Below are 22,637 nucleotides of genomic sequence, written 5' to 3'. Positions count from 1 at the left end.
GTGTATGCAGAAAAATGGAAGAGATTTTTATTTTGGAGTGCAACAAAGGATTTGGATGTTTCTGAGCCTAATTTGAGTGTGGCTCTTCAATATCTTACTGAGTTATTGGACAAAGGTTTGTCTTTCTCTTCCATTAAGATTCATGCTGCAGCAATTTCAGCTCACTATGATTGTGACCCACCATTGTTTTCTCATCCTTTGTTCAAGCAATTTCTTAGAGGGGCAAAGAATATAAGACCCCCACGTAGAGCTCCTACTCCTGCTTGGGATCTCAATTTTGTGTTGGAGAAACTTACTCTACAACCTTTTGAGCCTGCGGCTACTGCTGAATTGAAATTCTTGTCATGGAAGACTGCTTTTTTGTTGGCCATTACTTCTGCAAGAAGGGTTTCTGAATTGCAGGCCCTTATGGCGGTTGAGCCTTTTTTGATTTTCCATAAGGATAGGGTATCATTACGTACTAATCCTTCCTTTATGCCTAAGGTGGTTTCTAGTGTGGCTTTAAACCAAACTATTCATTTGCCTACTTTTTATGCAGATCCCCAAAATAGGGAGGAAAAGATTTTGCACACTTTAGATGTACACAGGCAGTTGCGTTATTATTTAAGCAGGACTAGGGATTTTAGGCAGTCTCAGCAGTTGTTTGTTTCTTTTGCTTTGAGTTCTCAGGACAAGCCTGTGTCAAAACAAACTATATCTAAGTGGATTGGGTTTTGCATTGCATTCTGTTATTCCCATCATGGCAAGGAGATTCCAGCTGGGATTAGGCCTCATTCCACTAGGGCTACTGCCACTTCAACAGCATTTCTAAGGGGTGGCAACTGAGGATATTTTGGAGGCAGCTACTTGGAGTTCGGTGCATACTTTCTCCAAGCATTACCACCTTCCTCTCTATTCTAAATCCAGGGCTGGTTTTGCCACTGCTGTGTTGCAGGGCATTTTGGCAGCTCCTGCTTCATTATAGTTTAGCCATCCTCCTTACCTCTGCTTTGGGATTCTACCCAAGTGTTAGGACTGCAGCAATGTGGGATGAAGAACATAGTACAGTTTTGTACCTACCATAAATGTAGATGTTCGAAGATCCACATTGCTGCAGTCCAATTTCCTCCCTCCTTCCCCTCTGTGTTTAGGGGTGGTTGTGTGGGTGGGGTTCTATTTTGTAAATTTGTATATATTGTATATATATTAGGTACAGGAGTGTTTGGTGTTTTTTGGTTTTGGCCTTATCTTTTTAGGGTCTTCTGACATCTGGGGCAAGAAAAGACTGAGGATATGACGTCGGTCATGCGCATTTGTACCCTGACGTCCTGATGTCAGACAAATGCGCCTTGACCGACGTCAGCCTTATACTTTGGTATTCGGGCCGACTGGGACAGCGGACTACCCAAGTGTTAGGACTGCAGCAATGTGGATCTTCGAACATCTACATTTATGGTAGGTACAAAACTGTACTTTTTGCATCCAAGAAAAAAGGTCATTGTCTCCCTCTACTCTTCCCTCATTAGGCCAGTCATAGAGTACAATGCCCCATTTGGCATGTTCCTCACTAGACACCTGCAACAGGGTTCCTGTTACCTAATCAAACTTCCAGAAGGTCGAACACCAGAAGTTCAAACTTGGAAGTTCGAAAGTTGAAAATGTTGAAGGTAACGAATTTGGTTGGTCGTTTCTGTGGCTTCGACATTTCCTCCACTGTGGTGTGAAAGTTACTGAACGGGTTAAGGTAAGTGTGCGATAGTGGCAGACTTTAGTATTAGGGTGCGGGTAAGGTAAGTGTGCAATAGTGACTGACTTTAGGGTTAGGGTGCGGGTAAAGTAAGTGTGCCATAGTGACTGACTTTAGGGTTTGGGTTAAGGTTAGCACGTAGATAGTTGTGTATGTAAGGTTTAGTGTAGGTTTATAAGGTTTTTGGTGTGCTTGTGTTGTATGTTTTTCAGAACAGCAAATTTTTTTCCCTGGGAAAAAATTTGCTGTTCTGATGTTTCGATGTTATCACATTTCGATCTTCCAAGTTCGAACATCTGGTGGTAGACCTTCTGGAAGTTTGATAATGTAATAGGAACCCCCTGCAACAACGGGAGAGACCACAAAAGTACCTCACAAAGAGGATCCTAGGCCTTAAACACGTGTCCTATATGGACAGACTCAAAAAAACTCCAACTATTCTCTGGTTCTGGAGCTGTAAATGTGTATACAAACTTTTACTTGAGGCATTCTCTGCTTGACTTACAAAGCCATGTTTGACCCAGCTCTGTTAGAAATGCTGCATCTAAAGAAATCCCAATCTCTCCGCACCACATACTCCAGAGACCTCATCCTCATTGCCACAATCAACGGAACATGCTGGAGGGACAGGTTCATAACCCGGAGACTGTCCATGCTCTGGAATAGACTTCCCATACATGTCAAGCAGAGCACCTCAATGGCCCTCTTCAAGAGCAATCTTGATGAGTGGATGGGAAATAGAAAATTCACCCCGGGGATCACTCCAGTGGCTCTACTCAACAGAGGCACTGGGAACTAAGGTCGGGTGGCACGATGCCAGGGTAATCCTATGGGCTAGGCTTGTAAAGGCTCCAGGGCCATTAGCCTAGTACACACCTATGAAGGATTCCTTAATAAATCAAATTATATTAAAGGAACCTTTCTGTTATTTATAGAGCAAATAAAAATGAAACCACCCGGAAGCATGAAGAACCAAAAAAAGAAAAGGTGATGGTGCTAACCTCAGATCTTTTTTTGCAGCAGGTAGCTTCATTGTTTTTATTTTGAGAGAGAATATATGTATGTTGTATTTTTTTTAACTCTCTATAGTGGTTGTAGTTTGTTTTTAATGTAAATGTCAGTTCAACACATTAAACATTTTGTTTTTAGACAGTAAACTGATGCAAACAGTTGCATTAAATCATTGTTTTTGATGATTGTGACACGTGTGTAATTTTTTTTTTTTTTTTTGTTTATTACAGATGCAGCACAGCTAGCAGCCGACTGGCAGCTTATGAAGTTTTAGTGATGCTGGCTGATAGTTCCATTTCTAATCTTCAGCTTATTACTGAAGAACTTTTATCTTTGCACCATCAAGCTGACCCTGCACTTATTAAAGAATTTGACGTAAGTGACCTGAAAATATTTTATGATGCAGCATCATGTTTAGTTACATTTTTAAGATGATTCAGGCATTAAAGTATTACTGTGAAATTAGCATAGCAAAAGAGTGCACTGCTGTAAAGATGTTTTCAACAGGACTGATGACAAACCATTACCTTTTTCAGTGTATAGAATGCCCACGTATCAGAATTAATGAAGACAAGCTAATGATGAGAGTTGCAATGCCCCTTTCTGTTCCCCTCCACCCCCGATGCTGTTTCATGTGTATGCAGTGTTCAGCAAAGCAGTTCTAAGTTTTCTCATTTCTTTGTCATTTCAGTCATAAGTCAGAACTTTGGTTAAAATGCAAGACTTTTTATTTACTTACTTGTTAACCATTGTATAATGCTGTTTCCACTATGTAACATGAGAGTCCTTCAATGGACCCTAGCTGTGCAATGGTCTCAAAATGTTCATCCATTGTATATGAGAATTTGCATCACTCAAGTTTGCAGACAACACATATTCTAGTGGATAAAATCTCCAATGACTGAAGGGCATCCGTTCCAAATGGATCCACCAGTGGTTTTAGAAAACATGGATGCCTGCCTCCTAGGTTGGAGGTGCATTTCGAAGAGATAGTGGTCCAAGGTAATTGGTCACATTACATAGGTCAGTCTGCTCATCGGTATCTTGGAAATGAAGGGTAGTCATTCTATCGTTGCAGGCATTCCAGGATGACCTCCTCAAAGGTGTGATTTCTGTAGAGTTAGACATATTGGTTGTTCTGGTGCACTGGAACTTGGATCCCTAGCAGGCGAGGATGTCCTGCCATCACTGCTGTTTTCTTGATAAGTACCGTGGGAGCAGTGGTGAGACCTAAAGGGCTCTGAATCAATAGTGATTCCCTATGTCAAATGACTGAGAATGCGGCAGTGGGTAATGTCTTCTCATCCCTTTCTGATAGCAACGCATATACCAACACATATACCAGACACTCCCAATGTACTAGTGGAAGACATTGGGCAGAATTATATTAATGCCTCATAAGAGGTCCCTCAGTCTTAGTGACAATTATGATTTCCATCACTGGGGCAACCTTGCTGCGATCTCTTCGCTTCCTACCTAAACAAGTGCAGTTGCTTTGCCCCAGTTCCCTCCACAGGGACAGTTACCAAGGGATGCTTTGGTCCACAGTTGGCCCCCAGGTCTCCTGTATGCCTTTCCCCCATTGTCATTAATGAAAAAATTTATCCAGAAAACAAGAATGTACAAGGCAAGAGTGATCCTAATTGCCCTCTTCTGGCCCTGAGAAGTGTGTTTTTTCCTCTTCTGGCCTCTACTAGTACATCCACCCTGGATGTTAGATCGGTACCATCTGGATTGCTTCCTCCAGACCAGAGATTTTTGAAGATAACTGCTTGATTCCTCCAGTTCTAATCTTAGCCGGAGATGCCAGGGTCTCAACTTCAATTGCTCAAATAATATCAGCCTCTCAAAAACAATGCACTAAAGATCTACCATAGCAAATGGAAAAGATTTTCATTTCAGCTATGTCTAAAGGTTTAGAACCCTTTTCTGCTCCCATTCCTTCCATACTAGAATTCTTGTCTGAAATCCTCTTCAGTGGCTGTAGTTATTCTACTATCAAGGTACACATAGCTGCAATTTCAAACTTCCACATAGGGCATAATGTCAGTAGATTCTTGAAACCATTTTTGAAAGGGACTTTTCTTCTGTGACCACCTATCGGAGATCCAGTACCTCTTTGTGATATTATTATAATGCTACAGGCATTAATTCAAACTCCCTTTGAAGTCATCACCCAGAGGATTTTCAGAGCTACTAGCTCTTTTCTGCAAACCTCCCTATCTAGTGTTTCATAAAGATAGAATTTCTTTGCAAAGTAACACAGCCTTCCTTCGTAAAGTGGCATCTGAGACAAATTTAAATCAGTAAATCATCATCATCAGCCCCTTTTTTTTCCCATTTTTACATTTCAGGGTATCGTAATAACTGATGCCATCTCTCTCAATTCAGTGCCACACTCCTGCCTTCTTTGACACTTGTGCCTGACTGTCGTGGATCTTCTCTCACACAAACCATCCATCTCTTTGCTGGACATCCACGTTTCCTCTTACCTTTTTCCTTTCAGTCCCTAATCATCTTCACCAGATTGATTTATTTTCTGCACGTGTCCAAGCCATCATAATCTGTTCTATTTGATCTTTTCTGCAATTGGAGCTACTTTGGCTTCTACTCTTATGTCCTTATTTCTTTGTCTGTCCCAGATGTCTGATGAAGTTAACACTTGTTTCATGAAAGCGCTCACGTTTTATTTGTTTTTCTTGTGGATTTTTGTCATTAAACACACCTTTGGTTTATCATCACCTGAGTGATTTTTGCCTGTGAAGACTCTGCCTGCCAGCATTTTTATTTTAGTTTGTTTTGCTACTTCTGTTTTTTTTGAGTTTGTTCTCAACATTTTTATATTAAACCGATGCCATCAACAAAAACGAGGTCAAAAACAACTTCTATGTCTAAAAACAAAAACGATGCATGAGCCACATGCTCTGGCCCCTATGCCTAAAAAACAAATGATCAAAATGGCTGAGGATTTAATTACCTTGATCAGGGGTTCCCAACCCCCCCCCCCCCTGCTAAGAGGCCTAGGTAAGGTATTGATTATGAATTTTCAGATCAGGTTTCCATTTCTTCTGTTCAGGAATTTTCAGTTCCACCTTATGAGGATTCTGATGCAGAGGAATCCATCCCATCTGCATCTCCTCCTGAGGATTACTATTTTGGAGAGACTTTGCATATTTTAAGGGAACATTTTCACTGGGAGAGTCAGGACTTCGCTGAATCAAAAAAGAGGCTTAGGGATTTCCTTCTTTTTCCTCAGCATAGGCCTTTGGCAATACCTCCGGTTTTAAACATTGTTGATGATGTGTTCTCGGAATCAAGCATGGCCCCTGATTCCCTGCCTCCAGCTCCTAGTAAGCCAGACAGATATTACAGGGTTCCTGACTCCCACAAATTTCTTTTCAAAAATCCTGCTGCTGATCCTGACACTATTTCTCAGGGTCCCAAGTGTGTAAAGGCTTCTACAGCCAAAAATCCTACCCCTTCTGATAGAGATTCCAGGGCACTGGATAGATGGGGTAAGAAGGTTTATACGTCTGCAACCTTGGCAATCAGGGCTTTAAACTGCCAGTTTCATGTGCTTAAATATCAACATCATGTTATGGGCTTACTGAAACAAAAAATGATGTTGATTTCTGGTTGTGTGGAAAATAGAGTTACAGGATTTATTGCATTCAGCAGAACAGGTTGGAAAGCATACTTTGCAATGTGGTTTTGATTCCTTGGAGGTCCCTTGTAGGGCCGCTGTTACTGTATCTGTGATAAGAAGGTATGCCTGGCTCAAGGAGCAAAATCTGCCTGATCATGTTAAAGCAAAATTGTTGGATGCCCCTTTGCAGCATGATACTCTGTTTGGTAATAAGGCAGAAGAAGTTTTAAAGAAAATGGAAGACGAAGCTAAATCTATGCAAACTGTAAAAAATGTCTTGCAAGTGCAGCCACCCAGGTTCAGTAGGCACTGGCCTACTAAAAACTGGTCCTTTTTTGTGTCCAACAGAGCCTCTCAGGGCAAACTCAGGCGCTCAAAAGGCTCCAGATATCAATCTCAGGGATCTTACAGGTCAAAGCAATGGGGTGCCTCCACCTCCAAATCTGGAGGTAACAAAGCACAATGCTAAAGTAAGCAGTCTCAATTACTTTCCTCTACCATCTCCAAGCACTTATCTTTTGGCAGCCCCCTTGGGGGGAAAACTAGCACTTCATGCTCAGAATTGGCAGTTAATAACCCAGGACAAGTGGGTATTAAACATAGTATCCCAGAGGTACAGATTTCATTTCCATACTTTGCCAATTCCGAACGGATGGCTGGATCTGCCACAAAACCAGTGGGCAGAGGCCCAGAAACAAGTCATGTCCCTCATGGATATGGGGGCCATTCAACCAGTACTAGAAAAGGAAAAAGGATAAGGATGTTATTCAAGACTGTTCCTGGTACCCAGAAAAGACAATTCATGGCATCCAGTACTGGACTTATCGATTCTGAACATGTTCCTGGACATTCCAAAATTCAAAATGTTGACTTTACAACACCTACTGCCTATGCTAGGCAAGAATGCTTGGTTAGTAACTCTAGACTTAAAAGAGGCATACCTGCATATCCCAATAAGGGAATCTTGCAGAAGATACCTCCACTTCAAAGCAGGTTTTTTGCATTACCAATTCTCTGCACTGTCCTTTGGCTTATCTACTGCGCCCAGGGTCTTTACAAAGTGTCTGGCACCAGTAATTGCATTCTGCAGACAAAGAAACATTCAAATTTATCCTTGTCTGGACGATTGTCTCATTCAGGTAGAGGACAAGGACAATCTTCATCAACATCTGGCATTTGTAAAAAGGCTTCTAGCATGCCTAGGGTATACCATAAATGAAAAGAAATCACAACTGGTACCCTCTCAAATAATTACATTCCTGGGAGCAAGCTTGAATACAATTGCCCAGATGGCTTACCTCACGCCAGACAAACAAATATAATTGACAACATATTTCAATCAAATGGCAACAAAAACCCAGTTATCTGCAAGACAAATTCTGCAGGCTTTGGAGTTCATGGCATCCTGCATTCTACTAATTCCATATGCGCAACTGCATATGAGGAAACTTCAATGGTACCTAAAAAGTTTATGGAGTCAACATTGTCACAGCTTGGAAACAATGATTCCTCTCATTCCCTGCCTACAACAGGAGTTTCTTTGGTGGGCAAAGGCATGTCACCAAAACAAGGGACTGTCATTAACTCTACCCCCTGCCATCCAAACCCTAACTACAAACACATCAGACTATGCTTGGGGAGCCCACCTGGCAGGGAGATGCATTCAGGGCAAATGGAGCCCAAACCAAATGCATCTGCATATCAACCAGAAAGAAATGCTAGCTGTTCAGAATGCTCTGACAGCCTTCAAGGACTTACTTCATCCAGGACAACCACTGATAAAGACGGATAAACACCATAGTTATGTGGTACATAAACAAGCAGGGGGGTACCCATTTCTACCCCCTTTGCAGACTAGCCATGGCCTTGTGGAAGACCGCCCTGACTTACCAAATACATCTTCAAGCTCAATTCCTGCCAGGAAAGCAAAATACTCTGGCAGACGACCTAAGCAGAAATCTTATGGACCCGTTCGAATGGAAACTGGATCCACAAATCTTCAGCATGTTAACACAGAAATGGGGTAGCCCAGACATAGATCTATTTGCCTCTCCCCAAATCTATCAGTTGGACAAATTCTGCACAAGAACTCATCACAAAAAAAGCATGGAAAGTGGATGCTCTATCCTTCAGCTGGAAAAACCTATCAGTCTGTGCCTTTCCTCTTCTGCCTCTACTCTCCAAGGTCTTGCTAAAATTCAGACAGGAAAAAACAAAAATTATTCTAATTGATCTGGACTGGCCTCACCAACACTGGTACATGCTTCTAAGGAATATGTCACACCTTCCGCTGTGGTACTTGCCTCAAACACCTCATCTACTGTCTCAGCAGAATTATCAAATTCTGCACACTCAGCTCCAAACTCTGAATCTTGCAGCATGGCTAATCAACTAATTATTCAAACCATATCTCTCAGTAAACCTGTGATGGATGTCATTTTGGAAGCCAGAAGGCCTAGTACTAGAAAATCTTATGCTGATAACGAAGAGATTCTGTGCTTGGAACGAAGCACAAGGAATAGACACAGCAAGGCCCAATATTCCTCAGATTTTACAATACTTAACTGAGATGCTTGACAAGGGCCTATCCTTTTCTTCAATAAAAATCTATGCCTCTGCCATCTCGGCTCATTACAACACAGAGCCTCCCCTCTTTTCTCATCCACTGCTAAAACAGTATCTCAGAGGGGCCAAAAATTTAAGGTCTCCCAGGAGAGCACCAACTCCTGCATGGGACCTCAATTTTGTGCTGGAAAAACTCACCCTGCCTCCTTTTGAACCAGCAGCTACTGCAGATATAAAATTACTATTTTGGAAGACGGCCTTTCTTTTGGCAGTCACTTCAGCTAGAAGGGTTTCGGAACTACAGGCTCTTATGGCAGTGGAGCCTTTCATTATATTTTACCCGGGCAGGGTGGCCCTCAGGACCAACCCTTCCTTTATGCCTAAGGTGGTATCCAGTGTGGCTCTTCACCAGACCATTCACCTACCAGCTTTTTTCCCAAATCTGCAGAACAAGGTGGAACGGATTCTGCATTCATTGGATGTGCACAGACAACTAAGATTGTACTTAAACAGGACAAGATCTCTAAGAAAGTCTGAGCAACTACTGGTAGTATTTGCTGCAGGATCAGAGGGGAAGGCTATATCAAAGCAGACTATTTCTAAATGGATAAGCCACTGCATTTGTTTCTGCTACTTGCATCATGTTAAACCTATGCCCAAGGGGATCAGATCCCATTCCACCAGAGCTGCTTCTACTTCAACAGCTTTTCTCAGTGGGGTCCCAACCAAAGACATTCCAGAAGCTGCTACTTGGAGCTCTGTTCATACGTTCACAAAGCATTATCATTTACCTCTCTTCTCTAAATCTAGGGCAGGCTTTGCCACTGCAGTCCTGCAGGGCCTTATAGCTGCTCCTAATGCTTTTTAGTTCCATCCTCCCATCCATAGCTTTGGGATTCTACCCAAATGTAATGACTGAAACAGTGAAACACGAAGAACATAGTACAGTTGTGTACACTTACCATAAATGTAGATGTTCGAGTGTATTCACTGTTGCAGTCCGGGTTACCCACCCGCCATCCCCCATTCTATACCTTTTCTTTCCTTCACTATACTCAAAAGCCTTTGTGGTGTATTTGCTTTTAGTTGAAGGTAAATTTTATGTTTCTAAGGTGCATTTATATATTTACGGTTTATTTATATATTTTTACTCCCCATTTGGGGGCATCTGACATCTGGGGCAAGAAAAACTGATTAAAATGGCGTTGGCTGCATGTTTTATACCCCTGATGAGCTGACGTCATGGAAGAGGAGACGACAACTGATGCAGGACCCAAGACTTTGTTATTCAGGCCAACTGAGGGCAACCTGCCAGCAGATTACCCAAATGTAATGACTGCAACAGTGAATACACTTGAACGTCTACGTTTATGGTAAGTGTACACAACTGTACTTTACTTTCTACTACTCCGCGTATCCATTTATCAGTCACCCTTTCCAGAACTTTCATGCTGTGTGTCTGGAGTTTGATGTCTCTGTACTGCCTACAGTTGTGGATGTCCCCTTTGTTCTTGTACACTGGTACTAGTATGCTTATTCTCTAGTCATCTGGAATATGCTTTTCTCTCCACACTGCTATGAATACCCTCAGGAGCCATTTCTCCCATAGTTCACCCAGTATGTTTATCATATCTGCTGTGACCTCTTCTGAGCCTGCTGCTTTCCCTGACTTTATTTTCCATAGTGCTATTCTTTCTTCTTCTAGGGTGGGCTTCTCTTTTTCTCTCATCATAGGCTGTTTCTGGGGCAGTACAGCTTCTGTACTCCCATCTGCCTTTGATGTCTGTGGAATGGTGAGTAGGTTGTTGCTGCTTCTGTTATAAATGGTTTCTATCATCTTTATCTTTCTGTCTTTGCCCTGCAACCTAGTGTAGTTTCTTTCTGCCACCTACTGAGTCACTTTCCAGAAGCTGGTAGAGTGCCTGTCATGTCCTCTTCTTTGCTATTGCAACTCCTTTCTTAGCTTCTTTGTTAACCAACCAGTATTCCTTCCTAAAACGACAAAGGATTCAGTTCCCAATAAAATTTATTATTTGTCTTGTCTTAGCGCCTCGGCCATTACAGCCTTCTAAGAGTACAAATTTACCAAAAAACATTCCCCTCTTTATACATCAGACAATCATTTAATTAAGTTAAATAAACAATCAATTAAATAATTAAGCATACATTTTAAAATGTTAAAGCAAACTTCTCCAGTTAACTTTTCTGTTCAAGCCTCTTGGTGTCAGTGTATCAAACCTCAATATAAATACAGTTTCCTTATAAAGTAAAACATTCTTGATTAATCTTTCATCCCCTTTCTTAATAAATACTTCTTCCAAAATAGTAGTTTGGAATAAATTAGCATCACCATTATGTTTTTCCTTAAAATGCAATAGGACTTTCCAATCTCCCCTTCTTAATGTCTGTATTGTGTTCCTGCAACCTAATTCTAAATTTCCTTTTAGTTTCCCCAATGTAAAAAAGGTTGCAGGTACACTTGAGACAATAGATTACATCCACTGTATCACATGTAAAATAACTATGTGGTTTAAACATTTTTCCATTAATCCTAGGAAAGCTTAGTTTAATAAGAGAACATACACTACAATTATTACATGGTATAGTGCCATAAGATATTGAAATAGAGGGGCTAACTACTGGAGCAATATAATAAGCTTTAACAAGTTTGTCCCCCAAATTCTGTCCTCTCTTATAAGCCACATATAGTGAATCAGAAACAATTCTATGTAGCAATTCATCTCTATGTAATAATTTCCAATAGTGCTTCATTAATTCCCAAATCTTAATACTTAAATTATACGTTGTTACAAAAAATATTTTATCTTTTTTAACTTTTTTAACCATAGAATTAATATTAACACTATTAAATCTATTTCTACTATTAATCTCATGTTCATTCAAATTATACTGTATTAATTTATCAATGGACTCATAAATTAAATTCTCATTATATCCTCTCCGTAAAAACATAGATAATTGATTAATTTGTTTCTGTAAATCCAGTTTATTATTATAAAGCCTAGACAATCCAATCATCTCCCCATAGGGCAAAGATTGTATAGTATGAATCGGATGGCAACTATAGTGCCAAACAAATATTGGCTGCCATCCTCAAACTTCCGATGAACTGTAGTTGGAATGGAGCCATCCTTCATTCCAGATAGACGAATGTCCAAAAAATTAACCTCTGTACCACATTGTAAACCATCCAGTTTAATATTATATACGTTATCATTTATTTCCGAAAAAAATATTGATACCTCATTTAATCCCCCATCACAAAGAAAGATCAAATCATCAATATATCTAAAATAAAATAAAACATGTTGTTGTACAAATGCATTCCTATATATATAATCCAACTCAAATTTAGCCATAAAGAGATTTACATTTTGGGTTTTCCATGGATTCGGATTCCTTACTCAACATTCCCAGGGTGTTTCGTGAGAGTTTGACTGCCACCCCACTGGTTCCAGGTGCTTAAGGAACTCTAGGTGCTTTGGGTATGGTGCTACAGAAAACCATGAACAATTTTGTAGTCCATGGTTCTTCAGTTCCTGCTTCACATGCCGTATTAAACGTTCCACCTGTTTCTAATGTGTTTACCCGCTCCCATTCACATTACCGGAATGGCTGGTGTCTCTAGAACTGCTCAGCTTTTGAATAATGGTGAGTCTACATCTCTTAATTTCGCATTGAAGTTTATGGAAGATAGAAAACAGAGACATAGTAATCAATTTGGGGGCATTGGCGAGAATTTGAATGTTTCCTTTCCACAAGATATACAGGACAATATTGACAACTTTGAAAAATTAATTTTTCGTGAAACACGCTGTCATTTCAATCTCCTGGGTCTAGTAAGGTATATGGAACTGAACATCGCCCCCTGATGTCCGAGAGATTTTAAAAGTCCAGCCACTCCATTTGATTTAGCAGGTACTACCGACGTAGCATTTAAGGACCGCTGGTTAGCTGCAGCACATACTTGTGCTATGGCGTGGGTAAACATTTTGGTGGAAAGGGAACAATTACTTCATTCTAAATTAAAAAATGATTTAAATATGATGCACACACAACTGTTGAATCAAGTGGGCGATTCTAAAGTGAATGATATCTTTAAGAATTTGAAAGAAAAATTGAATAAGTTTGAAAATGAGCAAGTCCACCTTAAATTACATAAGATCAAATGCGATATACGCGATTACGGAAATGGGCGTGCCTTCCTGTGGAGAAACAAGCAGAACATTCGTTCAGGACAATATGGGAAAACAGGTAATAATAAAAAACAATTATCTGTATTTTTTGCGTCCTTGGATGGGGTAGGTTATACTACAGATTCAGAGGGTGATGTACGTGATTTACCCCCACAGCCTGCAGCACAAGAACCTGAGTCCCACCAACAGCGTTTTCGCCACAATGAAGAAGGCGCCAAAAGGGAAAACAAGAAGAAAGGAATTGGTTTCAATTCTACAAGAAGTGAAGGACAATTTAAACAGACTTACAAACGAGGTAGATGGAACTGATTGTCCTTCCTTGGCTTCTTCCTCTTTGAATGATAATATTGATTCTAATTTTCTAGATGTTTCAGATGTAAATTTATCTGGATGTACTTTAACGGATGAACAGGTTTCTGTTCTCCATCTTGGTTTGAAGTGTGTATCTACTGTTGTACCTAGGTTATATTTAATTAAACAGGAGGTTTTCTAATTAGTTAGGAAATTACATCTAAAATGTTTTTTTGATGCACAAGGGGACAAGCAGTTAAAAAAATAATGATTTTGAACATAGTTTTGAAACTGATAGTGAAGGTGACAGTTTATTTTCTTGTTTATCTGATGATTTCAGTGTTAGCACTTCTCCAAATGCCTATTCTTTATTGGATACTAGTGGCATTGATTTTCGAAGCAAATTTATACCCCCCTATGCTAACAATACTGTTATACATTTTTCAGAAATGCTTAATTTTTCTATACAGGAACTTGTTGAAGAACATAGTCATAGTTCTTGGCAATATAATATGACTAAAAATGAATGGCTTGCTCTTAACAATCTTGCAGATAGAAATGATTTAATTATTAAGCCTTCTGATAAAGGCAATAAAATAGTGGTGCTTCATTACATATAATGTTATAATATGTGTATGCAACATTTAAGTGATGATTCTACTTATGAAATATGTGAAATTTCTGAATATTTGAATGTTATAAAAGATTTTTCAGCATTGATTGAAAAGGGAGTACGCTTGGGATATTTTTCCAAAAAGGATTTGGATACTAAATTTAATTCTGACAATTGTAATTTAGCTACTTTTTATTGTCTTCCCAAGTTACACACAGATTTTGTTAACCCCCCCTGGATGCCCCATTGTTTCTGCTGTAAATTATTTTTTGCACAATATAGGAATTGTGATACATGGTCATCTGTTACCTTATGTTGAAATAATTGATTCTTATATTAAGGACTCATTTGATTTTATTGATAAAATATTTAATATATTTTGGACTCAGAACATGTTTTTGATTACTATGGATGTAAGCAGTCTATATATCAATATTAGACACATTGATCGAGTTCAAGCCTTGCAATATTTTTTAGATGATAGTCCGACTTCTCATTATATTATTGATTTAACTTATTTTGTTTGCTTCATAATTATTTTAGTTTTGATGAAGCTATTTATCATCAGTTAAGAGGTACAGCTATGGGGGCACCATTTTCCTCCATGTATGCAAATCTCTTTATGGCTAAATTTGAGTTGGATTATATATATAGGAATGCATTTGTGCAACAACATGTTTTATTTTATTTTAGATGTATTGATGATTTGATCTTTCTTTGTGATGGGGGATTAAATGAGGTATCAATATTTTTTTCGGAAATAAATGATAATGTATATAATATTAAATTTGATGGTATACATTGTGGTACAGAGGTTAATTTTTTGGACATTCATCTATCTGGAATGAAGGATGGCTCCATTGCAACTATAGTTCATTGAAAGTTTGAGGATGGCAGCCAATATTTGTTTGGCACTAGTTGCCATCCGATTCATACTATACAATCTTTGCCCTATGGGGAGATGATTAGATTGTCTAGGCTTTGTAATAATAAACTGGATTTACAGAAACAAATTAATCGAACATTATCTATGTTTTTATGGAGATATAATGAGAATTTAATTTGAGTCCATTGATAAATTAACACATTATAATTTGAATGAACATGAGATTAATAGTAGAAATAGATTTAATAGTGTTAACTTAAAAAAGTTAAAGTTAAAAAAGATAAAATATTTTTTGTAACAACGTCTAATACTTTAAGTATTAAGATTTGGGAATTAATGAAGCACTATTGGAAATTTTTACATAGAGATGAATTGCTACATAGAATTGTTTCTTATTCACTATGTGTGGCTTTTAAGAGAGGACAGAATTTGGGGGACAGACTTGTTAAAGCTTATTATATTGCTCCAGTAGTTAGCCCCTCTGTTTCATTATTATCTTATGGCACTATACCATGTAATAATTGTAGTGTATGTTCCCTTATTAAACTAAGCTTTCCTAGGATTAATGGAAAAATGTTTAAACCACATAGTTATTTTACACGTGAAACAGTGGGTGTAATCTATTGTCTCAAGTGTCCCTGCAACCTTTTTTATATTGGGGAAACTAAAAGGAAATTTAGAATTAGGTTGCAGGAACACAGAGACATTAAGAAGGGGAGATTGGAAAGTCCTATTGCATCCCATTTTAAGGAAAAACATAATGGTAATGCTAATTTATTGCAAGCTACTATTTTGGAAGAAGTATTTAAGAAAGGGGATGAAAGATTAATCAAGAATGTTTTACTTTATAAGGAAACTGTATTTATATTGAAGTTTGATACACTGACACCAAGAGGCTTGAACTGAGAAGTTCATTGGAGAAGTTTGCTTTAACATTTTAAAATGTATGCTTAATTATTTAATTGATTGCTTATTTAACTTAATTAAATGATTGTCTGATGTATAAAGAGGGGAATGTTTTTTGGTAAATTTGTACTCTTAGAAGGCTGTAATGGCCAAGGTGCTAAGACAAGACAAATAATAAATTTAATTGGGAACTGAGTCCTTTGTCGTTTTTGGAAGATTTACTGGCTTTGTTGTTTTGCCAGTATTCCTTCCTACCCTGGTCAGCCTGTTCTGTTTCCCACTTTTTCCTGCAAGCCTCATTTCTTTTGGTGACTTCTTGTCTTCTGCATTCCAACACTGCATTCCAACACAAGCTTTCCTTATGTACCTTATTTCCATACCTGGCTCAGCCACATATCAGTTTTGTAGTCCTCACACATGCTGTTTTGAGGCGTTGCCATTCTTCATCTCCCCCAATTTCCTCCTCTTCTTGGGTGCTAGAGCCCTGAGTAATTCCTTGAACTGTTGTACTTTCTGTCCAGTCAACTTTCAGGTATTCAGCCTGGTCTCGGTTGACAATAGAGCCTTTTCTGACCACTGCCTGCAGCTGATTGTGGCAACCAGTAGTTTATGCTGTGGGCCGACTGTTTCAGTGGGAATGACTTTGCAGTCATTGATTCTACCCCAGTGCGCTTTCCTTACTAGTATGAAGTGTAGCTGAATTGCATGTTGGCCACTCTTGTATGTGATCTTGTAACTCTCTCTCTTTCTGAACCATGTGTTGGCTACTGTGAAGCCAGTTGCCAGACAGAAGTGTAGATTGGCCTATCCTCCTTTATTCCTGTTGCCCACCCATGTGGACCCAGGCAGTTCTCATATCTTGTTCTGTCTGTCCCGATATGTTCATTTAAGTCCCCCATTAAAACTAATTCATGTTGTCCTGTGTTATCTAGTAGGTCCTGCAGCTGCTGTCTGAAAGTCTTCTTTTATTTATTTAATTACATTTGTTAACCATGTAGTGTCTGTCTGGGCCAGTAGCCTGTTTTCAGTGGAGAACCAGGGAGAAAAGCTCCAGTAGATTAACAATTAGTTTAAAAAACAAGTAGTCAAGAATGAGTAATTAACAAATGCAACAGTACAATTATCAAAGGTGCTAAAGAAAAAACTAATAGTTGTGGTGACATAAAATCACATATTACAGCTATACAAATAACTAGATCTAGTGTATATTCGGAACTCTAGTAGAAAAAATAGTCACGTCAGTTCTAGTTGTTAGAGGTGCTAGAGAGTACAGAGTTGTGTAGATATTTAGGAAGGAATTACCCAGGTGAAATATAGGGGCAGAGCCAGTTGCTGATGAGATATTCTTTTAGGCTTTTTTTGAATGAGGAGATGGTGGCATTTTTTTTTTGGATGTGCTGAGGGAGAGCATTCCAAACCTTGGCTATTTAATTGGAACAGAGGGAGTCACCATGATAGTTGAGACTGGGTAATGTTTAGCTGAAGTCTGTCAGAGGACCTAAGAGACCTGCAGTTTATGTTGGGTTGGACCAGGTAGAGAGTGCAGGGCAGTTACTGGGGTTGTGTATGACTTTGTGAGCAAAGGTAAGTTGGTTTAGAGTTAAGTTGGGAGGTTCACATCACCAACAAGTAAAAGAAAAAACTTTTGAGGGACCTAAAAAGTTGTCAGCTTGGGCAAGCCTTTTTAATTAAAAAGAAAAAAATACAAGTTTAATCAGACTGATTCTAATAGACATTTTGGGGACAGACATTTAGATAGGCTTGATTAATTTTATCCATCTGAGACTGAGAACATTTCATTTACTGATCCAGAGGAACCACCAAGGGATATTCTTTCCAGCCAATCTAGTGAAACCAGCGAAGACAGTTTTTTGGCAACCCCTACTTTTTTTTTACATCGTTAACAAAAATGAGCAGTCTGCCTCCGAATCAGGAGGCTTTCACAATAGTTACCAAGAAAAAAGGGAAAAACAAAGGATGTTAGAGAAAGAATGTCAACAGCCTTTACTAGTGAATTCCCTATTGATGGCATTTGTGCTGCAGCAACTTGGTCAGCAGTTCACACTTTTGTCTCATTATAAACTAAAAGTACAGTCCAGATCACATTCTTCTTTGGGTTCCACCATTCTCAAGAGTGCCGTTCCTTGATACCACCCAGGTAAAACTGCTTGGGAATCTTTCCCATGTGTTGAATCGGATGAAAATAGACAACATTGGATACAAATGTTATGTACTGACAATAATGATAAATTCATGTTGTCTGATTTTAATCAGGTTCAACATCCCTCCCTCCTGTCCCCTTCCAGATTGACACAAATGGGTTTCTGGTGTCTGGGTAGGTTTCTTGTACACTCATTGAACAGTCCTAACTGACTGACTTCCAGTCCTACTTTTTACCAGTATGCTAGGTTTAGTATTGAATGTAATTACTACAGATTATTTTAGTGGGGCAAATATATTCTGAGGTAGTAAAGTGGAGTGGAGGGAATTATGGGTAGGGGAGGCATCAGAGCCCTGGATCCGAGAAGTCTGAATCCATGCCGAGGTCTAATCGGACAACCCATGTGTTGAACTGGAGAAATGTCAGACAGCATGGATCTGCCATTGTGATGAATACATTAACTTTTATTTTATGTTGTAGGTGAACTGTTTCACTGGGGATGACTATGTAATAGCTGATAATGCTCTACTGTCCTTTCCTTATTAGGAGGAAGTGTGTCTTTCTTGTACATTTGTGACTCTTGTATGTGATCTTATAACTGTCTCTGTTCTGAACCATATGTTAACCAACAACAAACCATTTGTCAGACAGAAGTCTAGAATAGCCTCTCCTCATTTATTCTTGTTGCTCCACCCATGTGGACCCAGGCAGTCATTAAACTCTGTTTTGCCAGCCCTGATGTGTGTGCCCAGGTCCTCTATTATCAACATCAATTCCTGTTATCCTGCTTTATCTAGTAGATCCTACAAGTGCTGTCTGGGTGCACTTTTTTCCTCACTATCACAACCCTGTGGGGCATAGGTTAATATTACGAATGATGTCCTATCCTTACCCCAGAGTCTGATTGCCATGAGTCTTTCAGTAATTCTGATGACATCCCTCACTGTCTTCTGCATCTTGTCCCTTGCCACAACTCCTGTACCATTTCTAGTCTGTTCTCCTCCTGAGTAGTACAGTCTCGATCCCAAGCCAAGAGGTTTTGCTGTACTGCCCTTCTGTCTTTTCTCCAGGAGACATAGGGTGTTCAGTCTCATCCTTACCATCTTTGTTGTCCATTTCCAAGCTGGTTCCTGTCAGTGAACCTACATTTAGTGTACCAATTCTTTGTTCATGTTTGACATGTTGATCGGATTTATATCCAACTTTCAGCAGAGCTGTCCCTAGTAATCAAGGCTGGGCAGCTGAACACCAGCCAGCCAGTAAATTATTGACCCAGGGCTGCTGGGTTTTGGGTGCACCACTGGCCAGTAGCAGCATATATACCCCTTCCACCATTAGCATGGGTTTCTGGTGTACGTTAGAATAGGCCAGGTCCTCATCCTACTTATTACTGGAAATACCCATGCCCATTGTTGGTGACATTATTTAACACAACTGAATCCTCTAGAGCTGAATTTTCACATCAAGTGGATAACCCTGACACTGTGTGCAGTCTGTGATGTGTTCTCCTCTCTTGAGGAAACTGTACATCATAGTTGATACTAAAGAGGTTGGTATATACAACTCTTTCCTATTATAGGCAGAATCTAGCATCTGTGCTGCTGCCCATAGCTCCGCCATTCTTGGATGAGTTTGAGGTGGACATACTCATGTTTTGGAGGTGGAAGGAACCCCACAAAAGCACAGGGAGAACATGTAAACTCCATACAGACATTGACCAGAGGTTAGGATTGAACCTTCTACCTTGTGCATGGGAGACAAAGACCTTAACATTATGCCAACTGGTCTGGATGCAGCATATTCACTCTTGTCTTTTCAGATCCCTGTATTGGGATTTGTAAGAAGATAATTTGTCTGGTGGGTAGACCACATCTCTTGCATTCCAGGTCCTCCTTTCTTCATTCTGACTGTTCTCCAATCTTCTATTACAAATGCTTCAGTCCTGGCATGGGGAGAAGTCTCCAAAGTGCAAGGTTGTTGAAATCCTTATGACAGACAGCGGCACATAAATATCACAAGAATGTTGAACGTGGTCAGTGCTTTCAAAGCCTTAAATTATCTCTGCTGCCCAGAGGAACTCTGCAGGTTTACACAGATCAACAAAACTGTGATGCGGTACATAGTGTAATAGGGTACACCAGATCATACTTTCTCTGCAAACTTGCTATGATAGCCTGGGAAAGACTGTTTTAGTCATTGCTCCGTCTTCTGCTAGGAGAGTAATTTAGTCACAGTGAGTTAACCCTTCTTATATTTTCACAAAGCCCAGGTCTCTGTTACAGCTAAATTTTATTTTGTACCTTAAGTGGTCTGAAAGTTTACCTCCAAACTGTTGATCTCTGTCTTTTCCCCTGAACTGAAGAACAAGGAAGAAAAGATTCTTCATACTCCACTTGTCCACTGGTAGCTCAGATACTACCTAGACAATTTATTGCTAGTCATCTTCCTCATCTTTTTAACAATCCAAGTTCAGTCTCTGGCTCTTGTCCAAGGTAGTCCTGATTTTTCTATTCAGTTCCTTTTTTTCTGTTACTGAGTTGTCTTCCTTTCGAACAGTGGAAACGGTTTTACTGGCAAGTTCTATATGGGCTTTGCTATTGTCAGGGGAATGAGAAGCCGAGATCCCTTCATTTTGCTGGCTCACTGTTTGATGTGTAAACTTTATTTTCTGCTTAGCAGGTTCTGCATCCAAAAATGTCTTTGATCCCCCAAGAAAAAAATTATTCTAAGACAGCTGATTAAAGCAGCTTGAATCTCGCAACTGTCTCCATCCTTTGATTGCAGAATTCTTTTTCTGTACTGCCTATTGTACAGTGAGTATTCATTTTCCACAAACACTGTAGTGTCCCCAGTTGTTAATACTTTTCCCTTCTGCCACAGTTTTGTCAGGAGCAGCTGTTTCTGCTGCTATGACTGTGTCTTTGCTACTATAGCCTTGGCTTCTTTTTCATGCCCAGATTTGCAGCATATGCATGCTGTGCCATTTTTATTTAACACATCGTACTGTGAAATACTAGTCCAGTTGCTTATTTGTAGTTTCATAAAACTAATGCAGTTTGTTTCTTTCGGTATCTCTGGTGTAGCAGAAAATCTCAGGTTGTCTCATCATATTCAGCCTGTCTTTCCTTCATTCCATCTTCTGATGTCTCCAGATATATCAGCTTATCTGAACCGATGCTTAAATCTTCTATTCTGTCCAGCATTTTGTTGCTTGACATTATAAATTACCCCTGTTTCTCACTGCTTTCAGCTCTCGTAACACACATACCAGCAGGTAACAGGTTTAGGGATCATCCAACCCCTTCCCCTGTGGACATAAAGGGGAGAATATTTTGGATAGATTTTTTCTTCCACTTTGGCATATAGTACTCTTAACTACCTGACCCATAAATGGAAATTTCTGCTTTTTTGTGTAGACATTTTGAGAACTCTACCTACTACTATTCCTTCTTAAGATAGTGCCCTTCTCTTCTCTTTTATTTCCAATATGTCTCTGGTATCTAAACATGCTCTTAAGCAATGTGTGGAATTGTGCAGATACCCTCTGCTTCTGCTACTTTTTTGAGGAGGTATGCCTGAGTATATAACCAAAACTTTTTTGATTAGGTAAAGTCTGAAATTTCAAGTTAAGCACTGAATAAGGAGGTTTTATTTTGCCCATCGCCTACTCAGATCCTTAATTTAATGACAGAGGAAAAATAATTTGGGGAGTTTCTAAGTTGTTTCCGCTTCCACCCTTACAAATCTCCCAGATTCTTTTACATGTCTAAGAAACAAAATAAACATGCCCTGCTTTTTCAAACCAAACAGGTAAACAGAAAGCGATGGCAGTATCAATAAAGAAACAGGATATGTTCCTAGGGACAGTTTGCAATTTCAGAATGACTGTGCTAGCATACCCCCACACCAGTCTCGCTCTGTGCATTGTCTTTTGGTGACAGATTATGACAGACTCTTGAGTGCTAAAGGTAGTTCAGAAGGGATACAGTCAGGTGGCACTGTTTACAAAAAAATGCGTTCAGGGGAGTTCCTTCCCATTCTCCTAACTAAGCTGATTTTTTTTTTTTTTTTTTTTATCTCAGACTCTTCATCACTTGCTCACCTTAGGGCTCATAGAACCAATGTCATTGAATCAGTGGGGCAAAGGGTTATAGTCCAGAATGTTTATGGTACCAAAGTGTCTTTTTGGAGATTAAATCTTGATCTTTCTTTCCTAAATCTGTAGAAGCTCAGAAATTCAAGGTGTCGCACATTCAAAGTATGTTCCCTTTTGAAGCTTTATGATACAATTGGACCTAAAATAGATACCATCACATTCCCATAGCAAAAGGCTTCAGGAAATTTCTCAAATTTGCTGTGTCTGGGTCACACTTTCACTTCTCTGTATTACCTTTTGGGTTATCTGCTACTCCACGTGTGTTTGCAAAGTGTCTTGCTGCAGTCATTTGCTGACTGAATGGCACTTACATTTTTCCTTATTTAGATGACTTGCATACCTTTGCACCATCCTCTCCTAAATATCGAGAGTCCTTAACATGGGTTTTATCTCTTCTGACTGATCTAGGTTTCTAGACAAACATTCAGAAATCCTCCCTGACTGTTGCACAGGATTGTC

The 22,637-nt window shown here is 39.5% G+C and overlaps 1 protein-coding gene across 1 annotated transcript in view; it reads left to right on the top strand.

Moving 5' to 3' along the window:
- Positions 1-22,637, top strand: part of USP24 (ubiquitin specific peptidase 24) — a 4,679,666-nt gene that overhangs the window by 3,041,647 nt on the left and 1,615,382 nt on the right. Inside the window, exon 41 of the mRNA XM_044085508.1 lies at positions 2,968-3,112. Coding sequence (XP_043941443.1) covers positions 2,968-3,112 — 145 coding nt within the window. The remainder of the gene's footprint in view (positions 1-2,967; positions 3,113-22,637) is intronic.

Source organism: Protopterus annectens, chromosome 10.part0 (genome assembly GCF_019279795.1).
Source record: "Protopterus annectens isolate FY-2018-M chromosome 10.part0, PAN1.0, whole genome shotgun sequence".
In the NCBI taxonomy this organism is placed as follows: Eukaryota; Metazoa; Chordata; order Ceratodontiformes; family Protopteridae; genus Protopterus; species Protopterus annectens.
Note: the sequence above shows the minus strand (reverse complement) of the source record. Positions and strands in the feature narration are given on the sequence as shown.